The 23,251-nt window shown below is 44.6% G+C and overlaps 1 protein-coding gene across 14 annotated transcripts in view; it reads right to left on the minus strand.

Annotated features, from left to right (window-relative positions):
- NFIA (nuclear factor I A) overlaps positions 1-23,251 on the minus strand; it is a 672,115-nt gene that overhangs the window by 37,592 nt on the left and 611,272 nt on the right. For all 14 annotated transcript variants that reach the window (XM_073593840.1, XM_073593847.1, XM_073593844.1 and 11 more), the window contains 2 exons: positions 13,807-13,972; positions 2,668-2,759 (listed from right to left, as the gene is read on the minus strand). In XM_073593840.1, the coding sequence (XP_073449941.1) occupies positions 2,668-2,759; positions 13,807-13,972 (258 nt within the window). The remainder of the gene's footprint in view (positions 1-2,667; positions 2,760-13,806; positions 13,973-23,251) is intronic.

Consider the following 23,251-nt stretch of genomic DNA (forward strand, 5'->3'; position numbering starts at 1 on the left):
GGCTTTAAAATGATAACATTTTTCGTTTTTTTCCTCAATTTTTAAAATCTGGTTGCGATGGTCTCTAGGGTGAATAGAGAGGGTAAATCTAAACAGCGGAGACACAGACAGCAATAAAAAGCCTCCCCTATACTATCCAAAACTAAAGAACAATTTTTGGCTTTAGTTACACTTTAAAAGTTTAAGATGAGATATTTTTCCCGGGAAGGGGTGACAGGTGCTTGGACTCAGCTAGTTAAATCCTTCACGGCTCAGAAGCTGTGGGGTGTTTTGTGACGCTGTGGCTCCTTTCACTGACACAAGCACCTGGGGCATGCAGACCAATGTGGAAATTATATGAAACAGATTACATGTGTGCCTGTGCTTAAAGTATTCTGTCCAAACATTACGTAAAAAAATCTGAATACATGTTTTATTACAGAACATTGTATTTGTAACTTTTTTTTTTTTTTTATTGCATTCAATCCAGATGTTTGAAAAGTAGAAAGTGCTACAATAAGCATGAAAGAGGATGTATAGTGATGAACGCAAGCCATTGCTGACCTCTCTTTCTAAAAATGCTACTCGCCTGGTTGTTATTGTGATACTCTTTTTCCCAATACTCTAAGTATCTCACCGCAAGGATTAAGATTTCTTGATCTTAGTACTTGTGGCTGGTCAGTGACCCAAAGGGGTTAATTTACTAAAGGTTATTAGACTTCACTTTGCAAGTGCAGCTGCTACAGAGGTTAGGTAATTTAAATTTACAAAGAATACCCAATCACAAGGTAAAAGAAAAAAAAAACACAGCATTTTTGCTTGCACAGGATTGGATGAGGGCAGTCAGCAGAGCATCTCCTCATTTACTAAGCTCTGGAGCAACTGTACTTGCAGAGTGCACAGTCTACTTTCCATTAGTAAATCAGCTCCAAAAAGTACTGAAGCCAGTGGGTTAGCCAACGCTGTATCCTGGCCTAGGCCGACAAGGCCCAGGCCTAGGGCAGCACTTTGCAGGGGGGCAGCACGGAAAGCGTCCCCACCGGCTTGCTCTACACTTTTAGTGTAGCGCCAGTCTTAAGGGGCGGATTGGGCTATGAGGCAAATTAGTCTAGCGCCCCCATAAAGCAGCTGCACTGCTTCCGGTATGCGGGCGGCCAGCATTCCGCAACTGTGGGGGGGGCGCTGCTTCTAATTTTGACTGTCCTCTCATCCTGGACCACAAACCTTCCTCACTGTGCTATATGTTTTCTGCTGCACCATTGGCATGGTTATATCTTCTTACTCCTCTCCATAAATTTATCAGAAATTTGTGCTTAAGGTAGAACTATAGTCAAACCTTTTTTTTTTTTTTTGGATAGAGTAAGGGAGGGTTATAGCCCCTGTCAGTTTATTTTTTACCATCCCTGTCCCTTTGCAGAGATTTCCCTTCACTTCCTGCCCCATAGCCAAACAGGAAGTTAGAGGACATCTATGCAAATTAAGAGAATCCCCCCCTAGGCCCTCAGAAAGTGTCCCCACTGGAAAATTTCAGGGCAGGTCTTAAACAGCAAGGGGTGCAGCCTTGACAGGAAGGGGTGGGTCACATTTAAATTAGGGAGTGCACGAGTTTAGTCAGGCCTAGGGCAGCACAAAACCTAAATACACTACTGGGGTTAGCCATGCAACCACTGATGTTAGCAGTTACCTTACCATTTTTTCCCCCTGTGACAGGTTTGTTTGGAATCTAGTTATACTGAGAGATCTACCAAAATATCCATCGATCTTGCAGAAAATAATGCTCCTTCTGGCCACAGTAACTGGTCACATGACATGGCTGTGGTGTTCTCAGAGATTTGTTTACCATATTTGAATTCAAGACCATAAGATAGATGAGAATGGAGGATATATTTCACTCATGAGTTGCTTTAGGAATGAAGTTGTACTTTAAACTTAGGCTGCCCATAGATGGGTCTTTTTTTTTTTTTTTAATCAGCCAAAGCAGAAAGATTCCCCTATCCACACCAGTGAAGTGGATGGAGGAATCCTCGCTGCGGTGCCACTGCATTCTGACTAGGGGGATACACTGATCTGAGCTGCAGTTGATTGGCTGCATGCGCTGTTCGAATGATAATTTGCCAAAATTCCCATTTGACAGAAGAATAGTTGGATTAGAATTTAGCCAGACCCTGCTGAACCGGTTGAATTTTGATCTATATATGGCCAGTTCCTCCTCAATTTGGCACATTGGGAAGTAAGTGCTTTCCATCGAATTATATCAGCTGTGTCCAATTCTGCCATGTCCCATGGGACCTTGGTGGCTTTCAAGTCTGTTTTAAAGGTGGTCAGTTGTTTTTAAAGGCCAGGTTATCGGCGGTCTTCCTGTGCTTCTGGTAGCTGAACAGTGCAGTGGAGGAGCAAAGGAATGTATAATATGAACTATATTATATCCGAGTTGAAAGCAAATGAGTATTTTCCTTCACTGGTCTGTAGAAAGCATCCAGGTGAGGAAATGACTACCGGGGGCCAAGGGCTGCACAGTAAGTGCCAAAGGCCTGCTGGTTGGGCACCAGATCTCTAGAGAGTCTAAACAGTGCTTCTTGACTCATGCACACCTGTGTATAAACTGCATACATTTCTCCTCATCTACACTTTGTCCTATTGAAAAGCTACATCAAAATGGCCCAAGCTGGAGGGTTCGGCATCACCCACCTGAGTCTGTTGTGGAATATTTACAAAGCCTGGATCTCGAGGTCCAACACTGACAAATCGGTTTGCTGGGGAAGTGCTGGGTGTTGAGTAGGCTGCAGAGGAGAAGGAGGTGAAAGTTAGTAAAGAAAAAAAACAAAACGAGAAAAAAGGAGCAAAATATTATATACAGCAAATCAACAAGTGAACATCTATCCAATAAAACGTTGATGGATGTAAAGGCCATCTGTCTATACTGTAGCAGATGGGTAAATATTTTTTTCTAACCAGATGCAGCTTATCAATTCACAAGCAGCTAGTGACATCATGGAGATGCTCCGCGCACTCAGCATCAGTGATGTAAATTATCTGTAGCATTCACTTACCAACATTACAAAAAGAAGAGAAACATTAAAACCCAACACCAGGAAACGTGAAAATTCTCCCTTGCACGTGCTCTTCAGGGGTTAGATATTTATTTAAGTCTAGGGGTCACAGTACAAAAGATTTACTCATCTAATCTTCCACTCCCCCATGCTGCTAGACCGGTCCACCCCGCAGCACCTTCTACCCCATGCTACAACAATCTAAGGTCCTGACGTCATCAAGTCCAATGCAGGGTCTATTGGATGTGATGACGCTGAGGGACAGTCCACTGTAGAAGAGGTGGGCAATGCTACCAGGGGAGCAAAGGGTCAGGTAAGTAAAGTGCTTTAAGCTTTTTCCTAGAATAAACAAGCAGTTAACCCTAGCAGTGTGATCTCCCGGAGTTCGACTTTAGGGCCCAACACACTCTATATTTGACCATGCCATGCTTATTTTTGCCTATCCCCACTCCTTGTGAAAATGGGTCCTGTGCATGGCCACTCCGCCTCTTTACTATGTCCAGTGATGGCTGCATGGCAGGTTTCTTAATGGTGACAACGTTGAGCCATGCTTGGACAATGTACATTGGCACCAACACTTATAGCAGACATTTTCAACAAGGGTTCCTCCAGGGTTTTCTAGGGATTTGTTGAGCTGTGGCTACTTAATCTTCTGTTTGATGGGGTCTGCATATTATTATTATTATTATTCAGGATTTATATAGCACCTACAGTTTGCGCAGTGCTTTACAACAACGGGGAAGACAGTACAATTACAATACAATTCAATACAGGAGGGATCAGAGGGCCCTGCTTGTTAGAGCTTACAATCTAGAAGGGAGGGTCAAGTGGAACAAAGGGTAGTAGCTGTGGGGGATGATCAGATGGACCAAGTGAAAATATAGTTGTTAGGTGTGGGTAGGGTAGGCTTCTCTGAAGAGGAGGGTTTTCAGGGATCGTCTAAAAGCTACCAGAGTAGGAGATAGACGGACATATTGGGGTAAGGCGTTCCATAGGCTTGGAGATGCTCTGGAAAAGTCCTGGAGACGAGCATGGGAGGAGGTGATGAGTAAGCTAGTGAGCAGGAGGTCTTGAGAAGAACGAGGAGAACGATTTGGTTGGTATTTTGAGACTAGGTCAGTGATGTAGCTGGGGGCAGAGTTATGGATTGCTTTGTAGGTAGTTGTTAGTATTTTGAATTTAATTCGTTGTGTGAGTGGAAGCCAGTGGAGAGATTGACAATGAGGAGTAGCAAAGACAGAGCGGTTGGTAAGGTGGATGAGTCTGGCAGCAGCATTCATGATGGACTGAAGGGGGGATAGAGTATGCAGCGGTAGGTTTTGCTCCATTTCAGGGCCAACACCCCACGACACCAGTGATCTTTTTAGGTGTCCACATAAATGGCATTCTGATCACCATTGTGAATGGGACATTCTTCCCCTAGCTACCAGTGTAAGTTTTTTAGTAGAGGTTCACCGAGGCCTGAAAATAACTTCAAGGGTTGCTCAGATTGAGAAAGTCTGGTTTATAGGGTCTATTAGAAGAGCATGGTACAGAGTGGCATATAGGTAGACAATTGAAAGACAGAGACAGAATGTTGTCACCCTATAACAAGAAATGAAATTAATTGTTGCATCACCAGGTATTTTAATAAAACTGCAGATTTAGACCTATAGAAAATGACCTTTGAAATTACATTAACACGCCAATGATCATATGAGATTTTGCTTTGGTCTGGGCTTACATTAACTTTAATTGTATTTGGTGATTTAAGCAGCTAATTGTCTCAAACCACTCTCTTTTTTTTAAAATAAATGGTCTCCAGTTCTCCTGTAATATACTGAAATGTCAATCCTGTGTCTAGTTTTCTAGAACAAGTGATGGGGGGGGATGTGAAGAGAAAGCAGCAATCTCTGTGTAAATTCGGGACACGTTGTTTTGCATAGTGGCAGCAGAAGGAACGATCAATTTCAGGTTCAAAGCGTTACTGCGTTAGCTGGAGATGGTCCAAGCCATTGGAAATTATTGTGAAGCTTGTGAGCCATGAGTCGACTTAAGTGCTCAAATAATTATATTATAGCAGAACACTTCTGCAAACAGAAATGGAGCAAAACCACTAGCCCACAAAGTAATTTACATTCTGTAAGCTGTCCCGTTACATTCGTGTGAAGTGATTAACATGTAGGGCAATTTACCAGGGGCAAGTCGCATGAGGTCTTATACTGCAGGAGGCCATGCACAGAATACGCATTAATCCTTGGCTCATCACATTACATCTATACCATAAAAGATTACTCTTATGCCCCGTACACACGGTCGGACATTGATCGGACATTCCGACAACAAAATCCATGGATTTTTTCCGACGGATGTTGGCTCAAGCTTGTCTTGCATACACACGGTCACACAAAGTTGTCGGAAAATCCGATCAATCTGAACGCGGTGACGTAAAACACGTACATCGGGACTACAAACGGCGCAGTAGCCAATGGCTTTCGTCTCTTTATTTATTCTGAACATGCGTGGCACTTTGTGCGTCGGATTTGTGTACACAGGATCTGAAATTCCGACAACAAAATTTTGTTGTCGGAAAATTTTATAGCCTGCTCTCAAACTTTGTGTGTCGGAAATTCCGATGGAAAATGTCTGATGGAGCCTACACACGGTCGGAATTTCCGACAACAAGGTCCTATCACACATTTTCCGTCGGAAATTTCAAGTGTGTGTATGGGGCATTACTCAAATGGTAAGAAATAGGTATGTTAAAGGGTCAGTCCTTTTAAAGGAGAAAGATAGAGTCAACCCTTGGATACTTCTACCAGGAGCATCTCCCAGCCATAATTACTGCCTATGTTCCAGTCCATCTGAGATCTTTGTATGTGCTCCATAATATATAAAATTTTAATAAATATCCTGCAGGGAAAAGTCTTATAACAGGCACATTAGGGGTGCAGACCTGGGAATTCAGCACAGTGATCTCACTGATAGTCTCCAGGACGTAGAAGAAACTGTCAGATGGCTACAAGCAAATTAAATATTAATTTTGGGTTGGCTTGGATTTTACCCATCTTGTTTGGATATACTGTATCAATAAAGAGAAATTGTCTGTCATTGTTTCCTTTCTTGGAGGTAAATGCTGTCCTACAGCTCTGAGCTTTACTCTTTTTTCAAAAGCTACAGTGCCAGGAGAATCCTCTTCCGCCATCGTACTTATGGAGTGTTGGGTTTCTGGTTGTTTCCTGTGGTTCCTTCTGCTGGTCTCGATGTAATACCTTTGTCCAGCAAGAACATAGGGGCCAGCAAAAAAAACAAAAAAAAAAAACAACATTGCCTGTGGTTCCTTCTGCTGACACCAACGTCATATGTTTGTCCAGGAGGAATGTAGGGGCCAGCAAAAGAGACGACAGCACTTGGCTGGTGACAGGAAATCTGACACTTTCAGAAGTGCGTTAGATGAAGAGGATGCTCTGGGCAATGTAGCTTTTGGATTACAGAGGGTTAATATCAAGATAGATTCTAGTACTTTTCTTTACAAGTGGGTTCAATCCTCTTTTTTTTTTTATCTGCAAGAAGTTCAGCTTTAATTTTGATTTTATTGTAAAATGCATGAGAGCTGGAACGCACAATCATAACAAGCTCTGCCCTATATGTATCTCAAGTAAGTCAGCGTAAAGGTCAAACTGAAACTATATTAACCGGAATAGAAGAGAGACTTTTTATACGCTACTTAAAATCTCGGCTCCTTTTAGGAAACGCTAATTGGATCTTTAACAGTAAAGACATTAGAGTTCAGGGTGTCAAACCCATTCCTGCGCAGCGTTGAGGGTTTAAATGTGACCACAATCCTCAGCGCTACGGGCTAGCCACTCACCAACGCCTCCTTCTCGTTCAGGAATAATTAAATGGGCAAGCAATGATGGCAAATTATCACATCGCCTTCGCTGATTTAATTATGAAATAGAGCCTAAGCAAACTCGTAAATATCAGCAAACGAGCCGTCTCTTATCAAGCAACATCAACAGAGGCCATAGCCTCAGTCTTTGGGTTGAAAGCATGCATGACACTTTTGTTAAAAGAGGACAAAAATTAAATATCTGACTTGTTAGCTCTTTCACAAAGGGTGGTTTTCGCCTGTGGACCTGCCGGGATACTGGAGGTTTAACCGCTTCAGCCCCGGAAGATTTTACCCCCTTTCTGACCAGACAAAAACAGGGGATAGTTTTATGGCATTTTTATTTTTTATTAGCGATGGCGACGATCTGTGATTTTTTTCGGGACTGCGACATTATAGCAGACACATCGGACACTTTTGACACTATTTTGGGACCATTGTCATTTATGCAGCGATCAGTGCTATAAAAATGCACTGCTTACTGTGTAAATGACACTGGCAGTGAAGGGGTTGAACACTAGGGGGCGATCAAGGGGTCAAGTGTGTCCTAGGGAGTGACTCTAACTGTGGGGGTGGGTGGGCTTCAAGTCACATGACAGCGATCACCACTCCTGATGACAGGGAGCGGTGATCTCTGTCATGACACAAGCCAGAACGGGGAAATGCCTTGTTTACATAGGCACTTCCCCGTTCTGAGGCTCCGTGACACGATCGCCAGGAGACCCTGCTATCTCCGGTTTTTTAAAGGGGATGTACAGCTACGCCCATTTGCCCACCACTGCCATTGTGCCGACGTATATCGGCTTGCGGCGGTCGGCAAGCGGTTAAACTAAGCCTAGGGAGTTGGCTAAGTGATGCAGGGTTTAAAACTAAACAATAGGCAGATATAAGACATAACTTTATGCAGCTCTTAATTTGTTAATACATCTTTAAATGCAAGCAGTCTAAGTACCTGGGGGATGGAGAAGCAGCATTGACACAAATGGGGCACCATTCCTCTCACTGAAACTAACAATAGGGCACCATTCCTGCCACTGACACAAACGATGGGACACTATTCCTCCCAATGACACAAACGACGGGACACTATTCCTTCCACTGACACCAATGATGGGACACTATTCCTTCCACTGACACCAATGATGGGGCACTATTCCTTCCACTGATACCAACAATGGGGCACTGTTTCTCCCACTGATAGCAATGATGTGTTGATATTCCTCCCACTGATACTAATAAGGGGGCACTATTCCTCCCACTGATACCAATGATAGGTTTCTATTAAACTAAGCCTAGGGAGTTGGCTAAGCAATGCAAGGTTTAAAACTAAACAATAGGCAGATATAAGACAAAACTTTATGCAGCTCTGTATTCGTTAATACATTATTAAATGCAAGCAAGTCTAAGTACCTGGGGGACGGAGAAGCAGCACTGACACTGACACAAACAATGGGCCACTATTCCTCCCACTGACACCAATGAGGGGGTCACTATTCCTCCCACTGACACCAACAATTGGGCACTATTCCTCTCACTGACACAAACAATGGGACACTATTCCTTCCACTAACACCAACAATGGGGCACCATTCCTCCCACTGACACCAACAATGGGGTACCATTCCTCCCACTGACACAAACGATGGGGAGCTATTCCTTCCACTGACACCAATGATGGGCCAATATTCCTTTAACTAACGCCAGGGATGGGGCACTATTGCTCTTATTGATACCAACAATTGGCACCAATACCAATGATAGAGCACTATTCCACTTCCTACTGACCACGGGAGCTATGTAATTTTCTCCCACTGACAATCAAGTGTGAAGCATTATTTTATTCCACGTACGTAAAGCATTTTTTACCTCCCCTGGCCACAGTCCAGCCCTCCTAAAGTCTGAAGGACAATAATCTGGCCCTATATTTAGAAAGCTTGGAGACCCCTGCTCTAAAATATCACAATTTAAAAGTTACAAGTTCTCTTAAACTAGTTAGATTTTGTACACGAAGGCTCAACAAAGCAGAACCCTTGTTTTCCATAATCTATGACGGCAATGAAGGTCTCCGTTCAGGTTCTGAAGAGTTGAGAGCTCGCTGGACAATTGTGAACACCTCTACTCTACAGCCAGAACCTACTCCATGTCCTCTGGGAGCAACATCATATAAAGAATGCACCGGAGACCCAACAGCACTCTTTTATCTGCTGCTAGGCGGCTTTTACTTCGAGTGCTTCCTGTAATCTGCCAGGCGCACTTCACTTTCAGGACTATAACTTATTCATCACCCACCATTTTTTTTTTTTTGCTCAATGCCGGACGCCCCAGCTCGGCTCCATAGCCGTTCTGCAGGATCTGACACGTCAGCAGCACATTACAAACAGCGCTGATGTAATTTACTCTGTACGGTGAACCGGGGAAAGAGATTAGAAAAATAACAAGGCTCACTCATCAGTTTCCAGGAGAAGCAAGGGATTTGCCTGTCCCCATCCTGACTGCCGAACACACCATGAATTCTCCCCCCCCCCGATATGGGTGAATTCTCTGAAAAGTGAACTTGATGTCAAGTACACATTATAAAGATAAACCCCAGGCACAAAAACTTATATATATATATATATATATACAGTAGTGCTCAAAAGTTTGCATACCCTGGCAGAGATCTTGCCATTAGTATTGAAAATATGACTGATCATGCCAAAAAACTGTCTATTATTTAGGGATAGCAATCACATGAAGCCATTTATAATCACAAAGTTATTTGAATCCTTTTTAAATCATAATGATAACAGAAATCACCCAAATGGCCCCGATAAAAAGTTTACCCACCCTGGAATGTTTGGCCTTGGTGCAGACACAGAAGGTGGCAAACACAGGTTAAAATGGCAACTAAAGGTTAATTTCCCACATTTGTGGCTTTTTAAATCACAATTAGTGCCTGCGTATAACTAGTCAATGAGTTTGTTAGCTCCCACATGGATGCACTAAGCAGACTAGACACTGATCCACGAGGAGGTAGAAAAGAACAGTCAAAAGACCTGCGTAACAAGGTAATGAATCTTTACAAAGATGGAAAAGGATATAAAAAGATATCCAAAGCAAGTCAGTACTGTTCAATCACTTAATAAAAAGTGGAAAATTTGGGGATCTCTTGATACCAAGCCAAGGTCAGGTAGATCAAGAAAGATTTCAGCCACAACTGCCACAGGAACTGTTCGGGATACAAAGAAAAACCCACAGGTAACCTCAGGAGAAATACAGGCTGCTCTGGAAAAAGCTGATGCGGTTGTTTTTAAGGAGCACAATACAATGATACTTGAACAAAAAAGAGCTGCATTGTCAAGTTGCCAGAAAGATGCCTTTACTGTACAAGTTCCACAAAAAAACCTGGTTACAATATGCCCAACAACACCCTGACATGCCTCATTGGCATTTTTGAGGCATTGGCGCAGTAAAGGCTTCCTAAAGGCTTGTAGTTTTCAATGAACTGCGAGGGCATTGGTGAGCGCTCTCATAGATTAGTAACTGCCTGCCAGTATCTGAGGTATGGGCAGAAAGAGTACTAAGAGTCTGCAAGATCTAGGCACTGCACTAGTGTAAAAAAAATTATAAATGCAAAAAAGATGTTCATTCAGGGGCATACGTACAGGGGTCACAGGGGTCGCAATTGCAACCTGGCCCCAAGTTCCAGGGGGCTCGTGCGGCCCCCAGTACACCTGGATAGGAGGGGCCATGAGGCGGCATATAGAGGAAGCAATCTTCTCCATTTTCCTCCTGCAGTTGATGAAAGGCTGCAGGAGGAAAATGGAGATCGGTTCCTTTACATGCCGACCCGCCACCCCTCCTATCTATCCCCTGCTGTGATTGGCCCCTGTGTGATCCTCTGGCCCCACTCACTGCTGGGTTCCCCCCTCCCCTCTTCCACCATCCGTACTGATCACTGTCTCTGTCTATTCATAACTGAAGCCTAGTAAACTGTGTTTACTAGGCCTCAGTTTATAAATGGACAGGAAGTTCTGTACAGGGCTATTCCTGTCCATTCATTCTGTGCAGCTGAGGCTGCAGAGAATGAGATTAAGGACTGTGTCCTTAATCTACTGTCTCTGTCTCAAAGGTGAAACATCACAGATCTGTTTAGACCCCTGATATTTCACCAAAGCCCCCCCCCCGAACGGGGTTCCTAAAAAAATTACAAAAAATAATAAAAAATATAATAAAAAAGAAAAAAAAACCTACTGACACCAGTGGCAGAACCACCAGGGTCGCAAAGGTCACATTTGCGACCGGGTCCTGGTGTTCCACCACCGTGGGGGAATCGTGGCCAGGAGTCAGGGGGCCCTTTAAGGTTTCTTGCACCGGGGCTCTGAAAGTTCTAGTTACACCTCTAGTGTGTATTTTTTTTAAAAGGTGAACTTTTCCTTTAAATATTTCGCTTCGGCCAAATTCCCAATTCTAAGGAATGCGCCTACTGTCAGCGCAGCGGTAAGGGGAATTCCCGTTTCAGGAACAAATTTGAGTCAGGGTTGAGCACTACTAAGCCATTCACAGGAAGCCTTGTGTTTTTATGAATGAACACCAGTCTTTGTCCGATTGGCAGAGGTAGAGATAGTGACATCATCCACCCGCCTCTACGCCTCAGCCAATCAGAGAAAGCCTTGTATTTATTGATTGAGCTTAATGTGAATGGCTGAGAAACACTTAGCCCAACTCAATTTTGTTCCGGCAGCAGATAGGAAGTCCCCGTTCAGAGTTAGCGTCTTCGCTTAGCAACTGCTAAGGAAAAAAAAAATCAAGGCATGCCACCTGGAGGGCATATTGTTTTCAGTGTAAGTCTATTGCTAGAATTTCGTCTATATGCTTCCTCTAGTATAGGAGAAATGTAAAAGGTGCAATCACTATGATAAACTACCAGTTAGCTTGGAATGTAAATCCATGACTGCCGCCATGAACACAGATTATAGAAAGCCACATCAAAGAACTGGGACTTTAGAACAGAAACACACAGGATAAAATGGTTTACATTGCGATGATCATTTTGACGTACAGTATATATCTAAAAAAAAAGACAAAAGATAAACTAAACTGAAAGACTTTGGTTTTGTGTAAACCCTCTGATTTCATTGTGGATAAATTATTGTTATCTCTGACAAAAGGGGGGAACAGCTTGCTGTATCTGAAGTCTGCTGTTATTATCAGCTCCACCGTGCTGCAAGTCCTCTTTGCAAGTCCAACCTTAGGTATGTCTGATAATAAATTCAGCTTGCGTAAAGTGCATGTAGAGAATATGAAAGCTCTTTTTTTTTCTCTCTTGGAAGCTTCTAAATAAATGATGTGAGCTCGGCCCCAGGAAGATGAGCTTAAACTTGACTCAAGATCGCAAGATCTATACTGAACTGGCTCATGCACACTTTCATGGGATAACTGTAGACACGGCTACCTCTGATCCAATTTTCAATGGAAACACTCATGAGCTGTGTGCCTGTTCCCACCTGCTTCATTACATCACGCCATTAGACAGAACAGCTCAGGTATACTAGACTATGGGAACAGAACCTTTATCTGGTTGAGTCTTGCTAAACTATGACATGATTGAGTATGAGTGGACGTCTTGTTAGGCACTGGCTGCCAGAATTGGGGACCGTTTATATGTGTCGTTTAAGTTTCTCACCTACATGTATCCAGGTGCTCCAGGGTTCAGGCTGATGTGGAGAAACCAAACATTTTGTTTTCTCTGAATCTTAATAAGCCGTATCTGAGTCCTGTAGTCCGGAGACATTGTAGAGCTTTGGGGGGGATAAAGCCTCCATTTTTAGGTCCACATCTTATCTGGTAGCTTGACCTCATTTTTGGACTCAGCTGTGCACTGGCCTTTATATATATATGTGAGTTGACCAATGCTCAGGACCCTCTCTCCTGCTGCTGCATGAAAAGGCTGAATGTTGATAGAACACTAATGCCGCGTACACACGATCGGAATTTCGGCCCGCAAAAAAATGCGACCGTGTGTATGCTCCATCGGACTTTTGCTGGCCGAATTCCAGCCAGCAAAAGACTGAGAGCATGTTCTCAATTTTTGGGTCGGAAAAAGTTCCTATCCGAAAATGCGATCGTCTGGGGCAATTCCGACGCGTAAAATTCCTACGCATGCTCGGAAACAATTCGACGCATGCTCGGAAGCAATGAACTTCATTTTCTTGGCTCGTCGTAGTGTTGTACGTCACCGCGTTCTTGATGGTCGTGAGTTCAGCGAACTTTTGCGTGACCCGTGTGTATGCAAGGCAAGCTTGAGCGGAATTCCGTCGGAAAAGCCGTCATATCTTTTTTCCGACGAGAAGTCCGATCGTGTGTACGCGGCATAAGAACATACAAGAGCTGCCTATTTGTTTTAGGGAACCAGTCCTGGACCCCAGAGGCTTTGAAGAGCTTTGGAGGGGTAAAGTCTCCATTTGTAAGTCCACATCTTGCCTAGTAGTTGCACCTCTTATTTTAGACTCAGCTGTGAACTGGCCTTTATATATGCGAGTTGACCAATGCCAAAAGGCTGGCTGTTGACAGAACAATAAGAAGATACAAGAACTGCCTATTTGTTTTGGGGAACCCATCCTGGGTCCTGGAGGCTTTCTAGAGCTTTGGGGGGGGATACAGCCTCCATTTATAGGTCAACATCTTACCTAGTAGTTGGACCTAATTTTTAGACTCAGCTGTGCACTAGTCTTTATATATGAGTTGACCAATGTTCAGGACTCTCTCTCTCCTGCTGCTGGGTGAAAAGGCTGACTGCTGACACAGCACTAAGAAGGTACAAGAGCTTCCTGTTTGTTTTATATATATATGTGTGTGTGTTCTTCTATGATGGATAATAAAGTCACTATAAAACAATCAAGATATTCGAGGACATGTGCTACTTACTCGGCGAGGTGGGAGAAGTGGCTCCTCCTTCTGTAGACGTAGATGGAGGTTTTGTGTCTGGCACAGGCAGAGGCACAGGCCTAGCCATAGGTGGCGGAGGAGGCGGTGGCAACATCGGAGTTGGAAGGAATGGATTGTGCACCTTGCCTTGGCTGCTACCATTGGGCTATGAAACAACAAGAACACAAATGGCTCAAGTAGATGGAACATAAAGAAATGTACTTACATTAAACGGTTACACCAAAGCATTCAATAGTCATACTCATCCTGCAGTTTAGCAACATTTACGGCTAAATCTGTTAATCTGAAAACAATATTTGGCTATTCTGAAGTTGACCATATTCACCTTTTTTAGTACATAACAATAATGCAGGTGCTGTGCAAATTGCAACGTTCATGTGAATAAGCCTCACTTTGCCACAGCAGGGTGTCCAGTCTAGTGTTTATTTTATTGGTGTCCAGAGGAATTGATTTCCCCATCTGTGCAGGTACAAAAATCATTTTCGGCTCCTCCTCTTCTGATATCAGTCTCTTGGGCTTTAAAGCGGGATCCCAGCAAAAATAGGATTTTTTAAAACAGCTTACCTGTAAAATCCTTTTCTTTCGAAGGACATCACGGGACACAGAGCCACAGTAATTACTGATGGGTTATATAGGTATCACTGGTGATTGGACACTGGCACACCCTATCAGGAAGTTCAACCCCCTATATAATCCCTCCCCCTTGCAGGGATACCTCAGTTTTGTAGCCAAGCAATATAGTGTATTAGAAGAGGGGTGGGACCTCTGTGTCCCGTGATGTCCTTCGAAAGAAAAGGATTTTACAGGTAAGCTGTTTTAAAAAATCCTATTTTCTTTCTCGAACATCACGGGACACAGAGCCACAGTAATTACTGATGGGATGTCCCAGAGCAATGCTACCTGAGGGGGGGGAACCACGACCAAGTAGGGTGCAATCAGACCTGAGGACCCTGTACCGCTGCCTGCAGCACACTACGCCCAAAGGCGATATCCTCATGCCTTCTCACATCCACCTGATAGAATCTGGTGAATGTATGGACTGAAGACCAGGTTGCGGCCTTGCAGATTTGAGCCATAGAGGCCCGGTGATGCACTGCCCAAGAAGCACCAATAGCCCTTGTGGAATGTGCCCTGATCTGAAACGGAGGAATCTTCTGCTTCAGACCGTAAGCCTGAATGATCAATTGTCGAATCCATTTAGAAATGGTAGCTTTTGACGCTGCCTGTCCTCTATTGGGACCCTCTGGCAGCACAAACAAAACATCCGTCTTGCGGATCTGAGTAGTTGCCCCTAGATAGGCCTTAACTGCTCTTACTACATCCAACGAATGTAGAGATCTCTCTTCCGGAGAACAGGGATCTGGAAAAAACTAAGATGAGGGCGTAATACCACTCTATCCTTGTGTATAATCAAATAAGGCTCCTTACAGGAAAGAGCTGCTAATTCCGATACTCTTCTAGCAGAAGAGATGGCCACCAGAAAAATTAATTTCCTTGTCAACAAGACCAAAGGAATCTGACATATTGGTTCAAAAGGCTGTTTCTGTAACACAGCCAGGACCAAATTCAAGTCCCAGGGGTTTAGGGGCGCTTTAACCGGAGGATTAAGACGCATCACCCCCTGCATAAAGTTTCGGACCAAAGAATGCGAAGCAAGTGGCCGCTGAAATAATACTGATAAAGCAGAGACCTGGCCCTTGATGGTACTCAAGGCCAGCTTCATCTCTAATCCCATCTGTAGAAAATCAAGGATTCTACCTATGACATATTTCCTGGGATGCCAACCTCTGGATTCACACCAGGTTATATAAGCCTTCCAGACTCTATGATAAATCATCCTGGAAGCTGGCTTCCTTGCATTAATCAAGGTAGATATGACAGGACCTGAGAGCCCACAACTCTTCAGAACGTGGGTCTCAATAGCCAAACCGTCAAATTTAGCGTTTGTAAGGCAGGATGGACTACTGGACCTTGAGATAACAGGTCTGGGCGTACCGGTAGTATCCACGGGGAACCCACCGTCATCCTTACTATTTCTGCATACCAAGTCCTTCTGGGCCAAGCGGGGGCCACCAGAAGTACCGACTTCCTTTCCTACCTGATCCTGCGAAGGAGTCGTGGTAGTAGCAGAATAGGCGGGAATGCGTAAATCAGTGAGAACCGATGCCACGGAATCACCAACGCATCCGTCCCGCATGCAAGAGGATCTTTTGTCCTTGCCACAAATCTGTCTATCTTTTTGTTGAATCGGGATGCAAAGAGATCTACATCTGGAACCCCCCATCTTTGGCATATGGCCCAAAAGACGTCAGGATGCAGAGACCATTCCCCTGGAAGTAACTGCTGGCGACTTAGATAGTCCGCCTGCCAATTCTCTATTCCCGGGATGAAAACTGCCGATATGCATGGCACATGCTTCTCTGCCCAGACTAAGATCTGGTTCACCTCTTTTTGAGCAACTTGGCTCCGGGTTCCTCCCTGATGATTGACATAAGCCACTGCTGTGGCATTGTCGGACTGGATCCTGACCGGACAACCCTGTAGCCTGATAGTCCAGGCCTTTAGAGCTAGATGTATCGCCCGGATCTCCAGAATGTTGATGGGTAAGGTCCTCTCTGTCTTGGACAATACCCCTTGGACCGCAGCCTGTTCCAGAACTGCTCCCCAACCTGACAGACTGGCATCTGTTGTTACCACCGTCCAGGTAACCGGTAGAAAGGATTTCCCCTTCTGCAGGTTTTCGGGTATAAGCCACCAATTAAGGCTCTGACGCACCGCATGCGACAGGTGCATCGGAAAGTCTAATGCCTGAACCTTCTTGTTTCAGGTCGACAGAATACTGTGTTGCAGCATTCTTGAGTGAAACTGAGCATAGGGAACTGTTTCGAATGAAGACACCATCTTCCCTATTAGCCTCATACAAAGGCGGACTGAGGGACCCTTCTTGGTCCTTACTGTCAGAATCAGCTCTCTCAAAGCAGTGATCTTTGCCTGAGGTAGAAATATTTTCTCCTGGCTTGTATCTATAATCAGACCTAAATACTCCAGTCTTCTTACTGGTTTTAGGAAAGACTTTTCTAAGTTGAGGATCCAACCTAGGTGTTCTAGATACCTGACCGTGGTCCTCAAGTTTCCATTCAAAGAGGCTACCGACCGGTCTATCAAGAGCAGGTCGTCTAGGTATGCTATGACAGCTATACCCTGAGCTCTTAATCTGGCCAGAGGAGGAGCCAAGATCTTTGTGAACACTCGAGGTGCAGTGGCTATCCCAAAAGGCAGAGCCACAAACTGGAAACGGCGCCCTCCTACCTCGAAGCGCAGAAACTTCTGATGAGCAGGAAAAATGGGCACATGCAGATATGCATCTCTGATGTCTATTGATGCCAGAAATTCTCCTCCCTGCAGGGTGGGAACTACTGTTCGAATTGATTCTATGCGGAAGGATTGAATCCTTAGGAATCGGTTCAGATCCCTTAAGTCCAAAATGGGCCTGACATCCCCATTTGGCTTTTGGACCGTAAAAAGGTTGGAATAAAAGCCCAATCCCTGGTCCTTTGCGGGAACTATCATAATGACCTCCTGCGACAAAAGTCGCTCTAACGCTAGAAGGAGCGACTGCTTCTTCTCTGGGTCTCTGGGAACATTTGATCTGAGGAACCGAGGAGAAGGGAATTCCTGAAACTCCAGCTTGTACCCTAAGGTTACCGTGGAGACTACCCATCTGTCCTGGAAGTCCTCGTGCCAGAGCTCTGAGAACTGTCGCAGTCTTCCCCCCACTCGAGTGAGCGGGGGCGCCCCCTCATGCAGAGGTCTTAGTGTTTTGCCTAGTAGGCTTCTTTCCCCAGGACTTCTTTTGTCCCTGGGGTTGACTCTTGTCTCTGGACCCCGATGGAGGCGGCCGTCGAGACTGCTTGGAGGCTGAAGCCCCCGGCGCTGGGGAAAGAGTCCGTTTGAAAGAGGGACGCTTACTCTTCTTCTTGACAGGTAAGAGAGTGCTTTTCCCACAAGAGATTCTCTTGATATAGTTATCCAAGTCCTCTCCAAACAACCTTGCACCACGAAATGGAAACCCAGCCAGTAGCTTCTTACATGGTGCTTCGGCTGACCAATTTTTCAACCATAGGATTCTATGTATATGCACCAACCCCAGTGAAAGACGGGAGGTTTGCACGATAGAATCTCTAATGGCGTCAACCACAAAGCATAAGGCCGCTGGAAGGTTAGCAAACCCCTGGGCCTGCTGTTCAGGTAATACTTTGATGACCTGCTTAACATGGTCTCTTAAGTATTGACAGACTCCAATCGCTGCTACTGCAGGTTGGGCCACTGATCCTGCTAAGGAGAAAACATCCTTCAATAGGGATTCCATCCTTTTATCTACAGGATCCCTGAGCATCTGAGCATTGTCTACAGGACAAGTCAGGCTATTATTTACGGAGGAAATGGCGGCATCAATAGCCGGTATTCCCCACATTTTAATAAACTTTTCTTCCATCGGATAAAGTGTTGAAAACTTTCTCGGTGGAAAAAAACGTTTGTCTGGGTGATCCCACTCAGAATAAATAAGCTTTTCAAGTAAAGTATGAACAGGAAAAGCATGTGCTGCTTGGAAAGGTTTCAGTGACCCCAAAGCAGAAGAGGATTCTTTAGCAGTTTCAGGTATGGGCAACTTAAATGTGGAGCGGACCAATCCAGTGAGGATCTGCACTAAGACTTTCTCCTCTTGGGAAGTCGCAGAGGGTCCCTCTCCACCTGATTCCCCCGAAGAGGAATCATCCATCCCATCCCGATCCTCTGAAAGGGATTCATCTCCTTTATCCCAGAGCTCCTCTGTCTGAGGGTCTTGGGGAACAGAGGAAGGCCTAGTGCGTTTTCTTCCACTGAGTGAAGACGTAATCACGGCCATAAATCTTTCCTCTAGACCATTAATGGTTGAGGAAAAAACCTCTTGTGTAATATATACAGGGGCTGAAGTGCCAGAAGCAGGTGTAGCCCCTGACCCCGATGGCTCTCCCTGGCTAGCCGTCCCTGGCCCATCTTTAGGGGGGGAGGATGCTGCCGACAGGGGGCCCTCAGAACCTGAACGAGATCCCCTAGTGTCTCTGGTTCCTGGGGTGCTTGAACCTCTTCTACCCATAGTGCAAAGCAACAAGGTGTGAGGTATACAAATGAACACTGCCCGCTGAGCGATGTAGTCTGGCTAAAAGCCTTGCTACCCAATGCTCAGTCTGGTGTTACTTCAGTAAATGCTGCCTAGGAGAATGCCTGTGTCCCACCTTACATGCGACCGTCAGCTCTGTGTCTCTCAGAAGGCTGAGTGCACCTGTACAGAGTGCCTCTAATAGCCTGCAGCTGGCCTGAGTGGGAGTCTAAACACTCTGTGCTGACATCCCGCCCCCTCCTCTACCGCCCCCCCCCTCGAGTTTTGAAAAAAACGAGCGCTTCCCGCACTGCCGACTCTCCTGTCATGCTTCTGGAGAAAAGGCTGGGGATGGGGGGGGGAGAAGGAGGGAGACTGGTAACAAGATTTGCCTGAACGGCTATCTTCTTTCTAGACCCCTGTGGCCCCTCTCTAGCCTGGGGGGAACATTCAAACATGAGAAATCCCCCCTTTCCACCTTACCTGCTTGCAGCCTGCTTTGAGATGCTGGGAATAATCAGCACTGAACACCTGAGACAAAGTCAGCATGTGTAGGTTTGTGCTCTTGGCAGCCCCCGGTGGTCACAATAGGCATAGCATGCATTTACCTTAAAGGAGAAAAGCCACTAGAACTTAAAAATTCTGTGGAATCTCCTCTTACCTTATCCAGCCGCAGGGTGCTGTTTACACAGACCCAATCTTCACCTCTCACGGTGGGCTCCGTTTGAAAAAACCGTCAGAGACTGGGGCCCCCATCAGTAGGGGGATCCAACAGTTCTGGGACCGTAAAGCACCTCGCCAGAAATTAGGAAGTTTAAAGCCATTTTCTGATCTGCGGGGTCCAGCTCTCTAAAAAGAGAAGCATTACGGGTAAAACCTCGTTTCTTTGGACACGAGGCCCGGGTACCATTCAATTCGGCCATGAAAAGACACTTTGAATGGATCCGGTTCGCCTGGCTTGCCCCAGTATAGGATCTTAGGATATTCCCTTTGGAGCTCAGCACAGGACATCTTTACACGTCCATCACCTAAGACACTGGCGTAAAAACTGAGGTATCCCTGCAAGGGGGAGGGATTATATAGGGGGTTGAACTTCCTGATAGGGTGTGCCAGTGTCCAATCACCAGTGATACCTATATAACCCATCAGTAATTACTGTGGCTCTGTGTCCCGTGATGTTCGAGAAAGAAAATAAATTTTTTGTTTTGGACACAGTGATAAAGAGTTAGAACTTCTATCAGCTTTTACTATCTGAAAATCCACTGGGGAGAGATCCCGTCTCGGTGAGCATAGGGGCACCTCTAATGGTGATCGTGGCCAGTGCTCATCTATTTCAGCATTGAGTACTGGAGTGGGAGTGCCAAAAACACATTTCCACTAAGAAAAAAAGTTTTAAGACTTTTTTCTAAGTGAAGATTTGTTAAAATGTATAACATAATGTAATACAGGACTATAAAGTAAACAGAACAGTTAGGTTGAGCTTTAGCCACTTCACTGGTATTTTTTTAAAATGGCGGAGTGGCGGTTGCTAATTTCCGGCATGTCATTTATAAACAGCACACGGGAGGCCAGTGTGCCCATGAATGGCTATGATCTGAGCTGTCAATAGACAGCTGAGATCACTGGCACAATGTACAGAGCTGATCGGATCAGCTCAGCCATCAACACTCTAGTGCAGGGTTCTTCAAACTACGGCCCTCCAGTTGTTCAGGAACTACAATTCCCATCATGCCTTGTCATGTCTGTGAATGTCAGAGTTTCACAATGCCTCATGGGATGTGTAGTTCCACAACAGCTGGAGGGCCGTAGTTTGAAGATCCCTGCTCCAGTGTTTACATTTTAACCACTTGAAGACCAGATCTTTCCTAACCCTATTTTGTTTACATGTAGCAATCAGAACTTTTTGCTAGAAAATTTCTTAGAACCCCCAAACATTATATATTTTTTTAAAGCAGAAGCCCTAGAGAATAAATTGGTGGGTGTTGTAATTTTTTATGTCACATGGTAATTTTAATGCAACAGACACATTACATAACCCAATTTTTTAAGTAAAAAATAAAAGATGAAGTTATGCCGATTAAACAGATTCCAAACATGTCACGCCCATGCAATGGTGACAAACGACGTTAACATTACTATTCATAGGCGACGCTTTAAAAGCCACTACAGGTTACCACTTTAGATTTACACAGGAGGTCTGGTGCTAGAATTCCTGCCCATGATCTGACGTTTGCAGTGATCACCTCACATGTGTGGGACAATCGTTGCCTGCGTGCGTGCGTGCGGGACCGATGCATGAAATCGCCTTTGTATGGTGGGACGGGAGCACGTTTAATTTTTTCGACACTGTCGCTTTCATTTTTTTTTAAACACTTTTATTGTTGTCACAAGGAATGTAAGCATCCTTTTGTGACAGTAATAGGCAGTGACAGGTACTCTTAATGGAGAGATATCTGGGGTCTATAAGACCCCATATATCTCCTCTTCCCTTAAAAGCATTTGATCACACCAAGATCATTGTGATCAAATGCTTTTCTTTTTTTAAAAATGGCGCTGTTTACATCCGGGGAAACCAGAAGTGATGTAAGGTCATCGCTTTCAGTTCCCGATATCATAGAGACGAACAAAGCAGTTTCCGGTCTTTGTCTCTATGATCGGTCGGTAGAAATGCTGGCTGGTCGATCAGGTGTCCTGGGGGGGGGGGGGGAGAGGGGGGACAGCCCGATGAAGCCACGGAAGAGGGGGGGGGCTGAAACCTACATGGTTAACCCAGTTCATTACCGTGCAATCATCAGCAATGTGCAATCCATACCGGTCAGTGTCCTGGTCAGGTGTGAGACATAAATGTTCTTTTTTTTGTGAACTCCGATGACAAGATTCCGTTCCCTCCGCTAAGTCATAAATTTTATCGTTTCGTTTAGAGTCACTTCGCTCGGAACAAAAGCGGAATGAAATTTCAGCTCGGCTCGCTGTCTTGCACAGCTCAGCTGTGTCCTGGTTTAACTGTGTATTTAACATTTTATAAGAAGGAGCAGTGTGTTTAATTTATGGAGCAATAGAATTTAGGAGGCCGCGCACTTCTAGTATCTGACAATATCAGTTCTGACAACAGTCAACAAATTGATCTGCCGAGCAAGCGTCTCACCCTGCGTGATTCGGGTGGGGGGAGGGAGATGGAAGAAGGCAGACAATAAAAGTTGGAATACAGCAGTTTTTTTTTTTAAGGAACAATAACATCTTTTACTGAAGTCTTTATAATTTTCTATAACGGAAGAAATAAATCTTATGTCTTATAAGTAACCCTGCGTTCAGTGACTCTGATGCAAGTGTGTCAAAGCTCAAAAACAAATATCTGAAAATGCAGAATAGTCACATACAGTCTGATGGAGGCAAAAATGTTCATGACTGCATGCAGATACACTAAATGTTTAAAAGCATGCAGTGAGGGAAAAAAAGTATTTGATCCCCTGCTGATTTTGTACGTTTGCCCACTGACAAAGAAATGATCAGCCTATAATTTTAATGGTCGGTTTATTTTAACAGTGAGAGACAGAATAACCACAAAAATATCTAGAAAAACGCATTTCAAAAAAGTTAGAAATTGATTTGCATTTTATTGAGTGAAATAAGTATTTGATCCCCTATCAATCAGCAAGATTTCTGTCTCCCAGGTGTCTTCTATACAGGTAACGAGCTGAGATTAAGAGCACTCTCTTAAAGGAAGCCTATATAAAAGACACCTGTCCACAGAAGCAATCAATCAATCAGATTACAATCTCTCCACCATGGCTAAGACCAAAGAGCTGTCCAAAGATGTCAGGGACAAGATTGTAGACCTACACAAGGCTGGAATGGGCTACAAGACCATCGCCAAGCAGCTTGGTAAGAGGGTGACAACAGTTGGTGAGATTATTCGCAAATGGAAGAAACACAAAATAACTGAACACCTTTGTGATGAATGGGAACACCAAATGTAAGCAAGCGCCATAAAGACATGGTTTAATCAGTTTGGTGTGGAGGAACTTGAGAGCCCTGACCTCAACCCTACTGAAAACCTTTGGGATGAACTGGAACACCAATTGTAAGCCAGCTCGATGAAGACATGGTTTGATCCGTTTGGTGTGGAGGAACTTGAGAGTAGTGTCCTCAACCCTGGTGAACACCTTTGGGATGAACTGGAACACCAATTGCAAGCAAGCTTCATAGAGGCATGGTTTGACCAGTTTGGTGTGGATGAAGTTGAGAGCCCTGACCTCCACACTGGTGAACACCTTTGGGATGAAC

Source organism: Aquarana catesbeiana, linkage group LG07, assembly GCF_042186555.1.
Source record: "Aquarana catesbeiana isolate 2022-GZ linkage group LG07, ASM4218655v1, whole genome shotgun sequence".
Taxonomy (NCBI): Eukaryota; Metazoa; Chordata; class Amphibia; order Anura; family Ranidae; genus Aquarana; species Aquarana catesbeiana.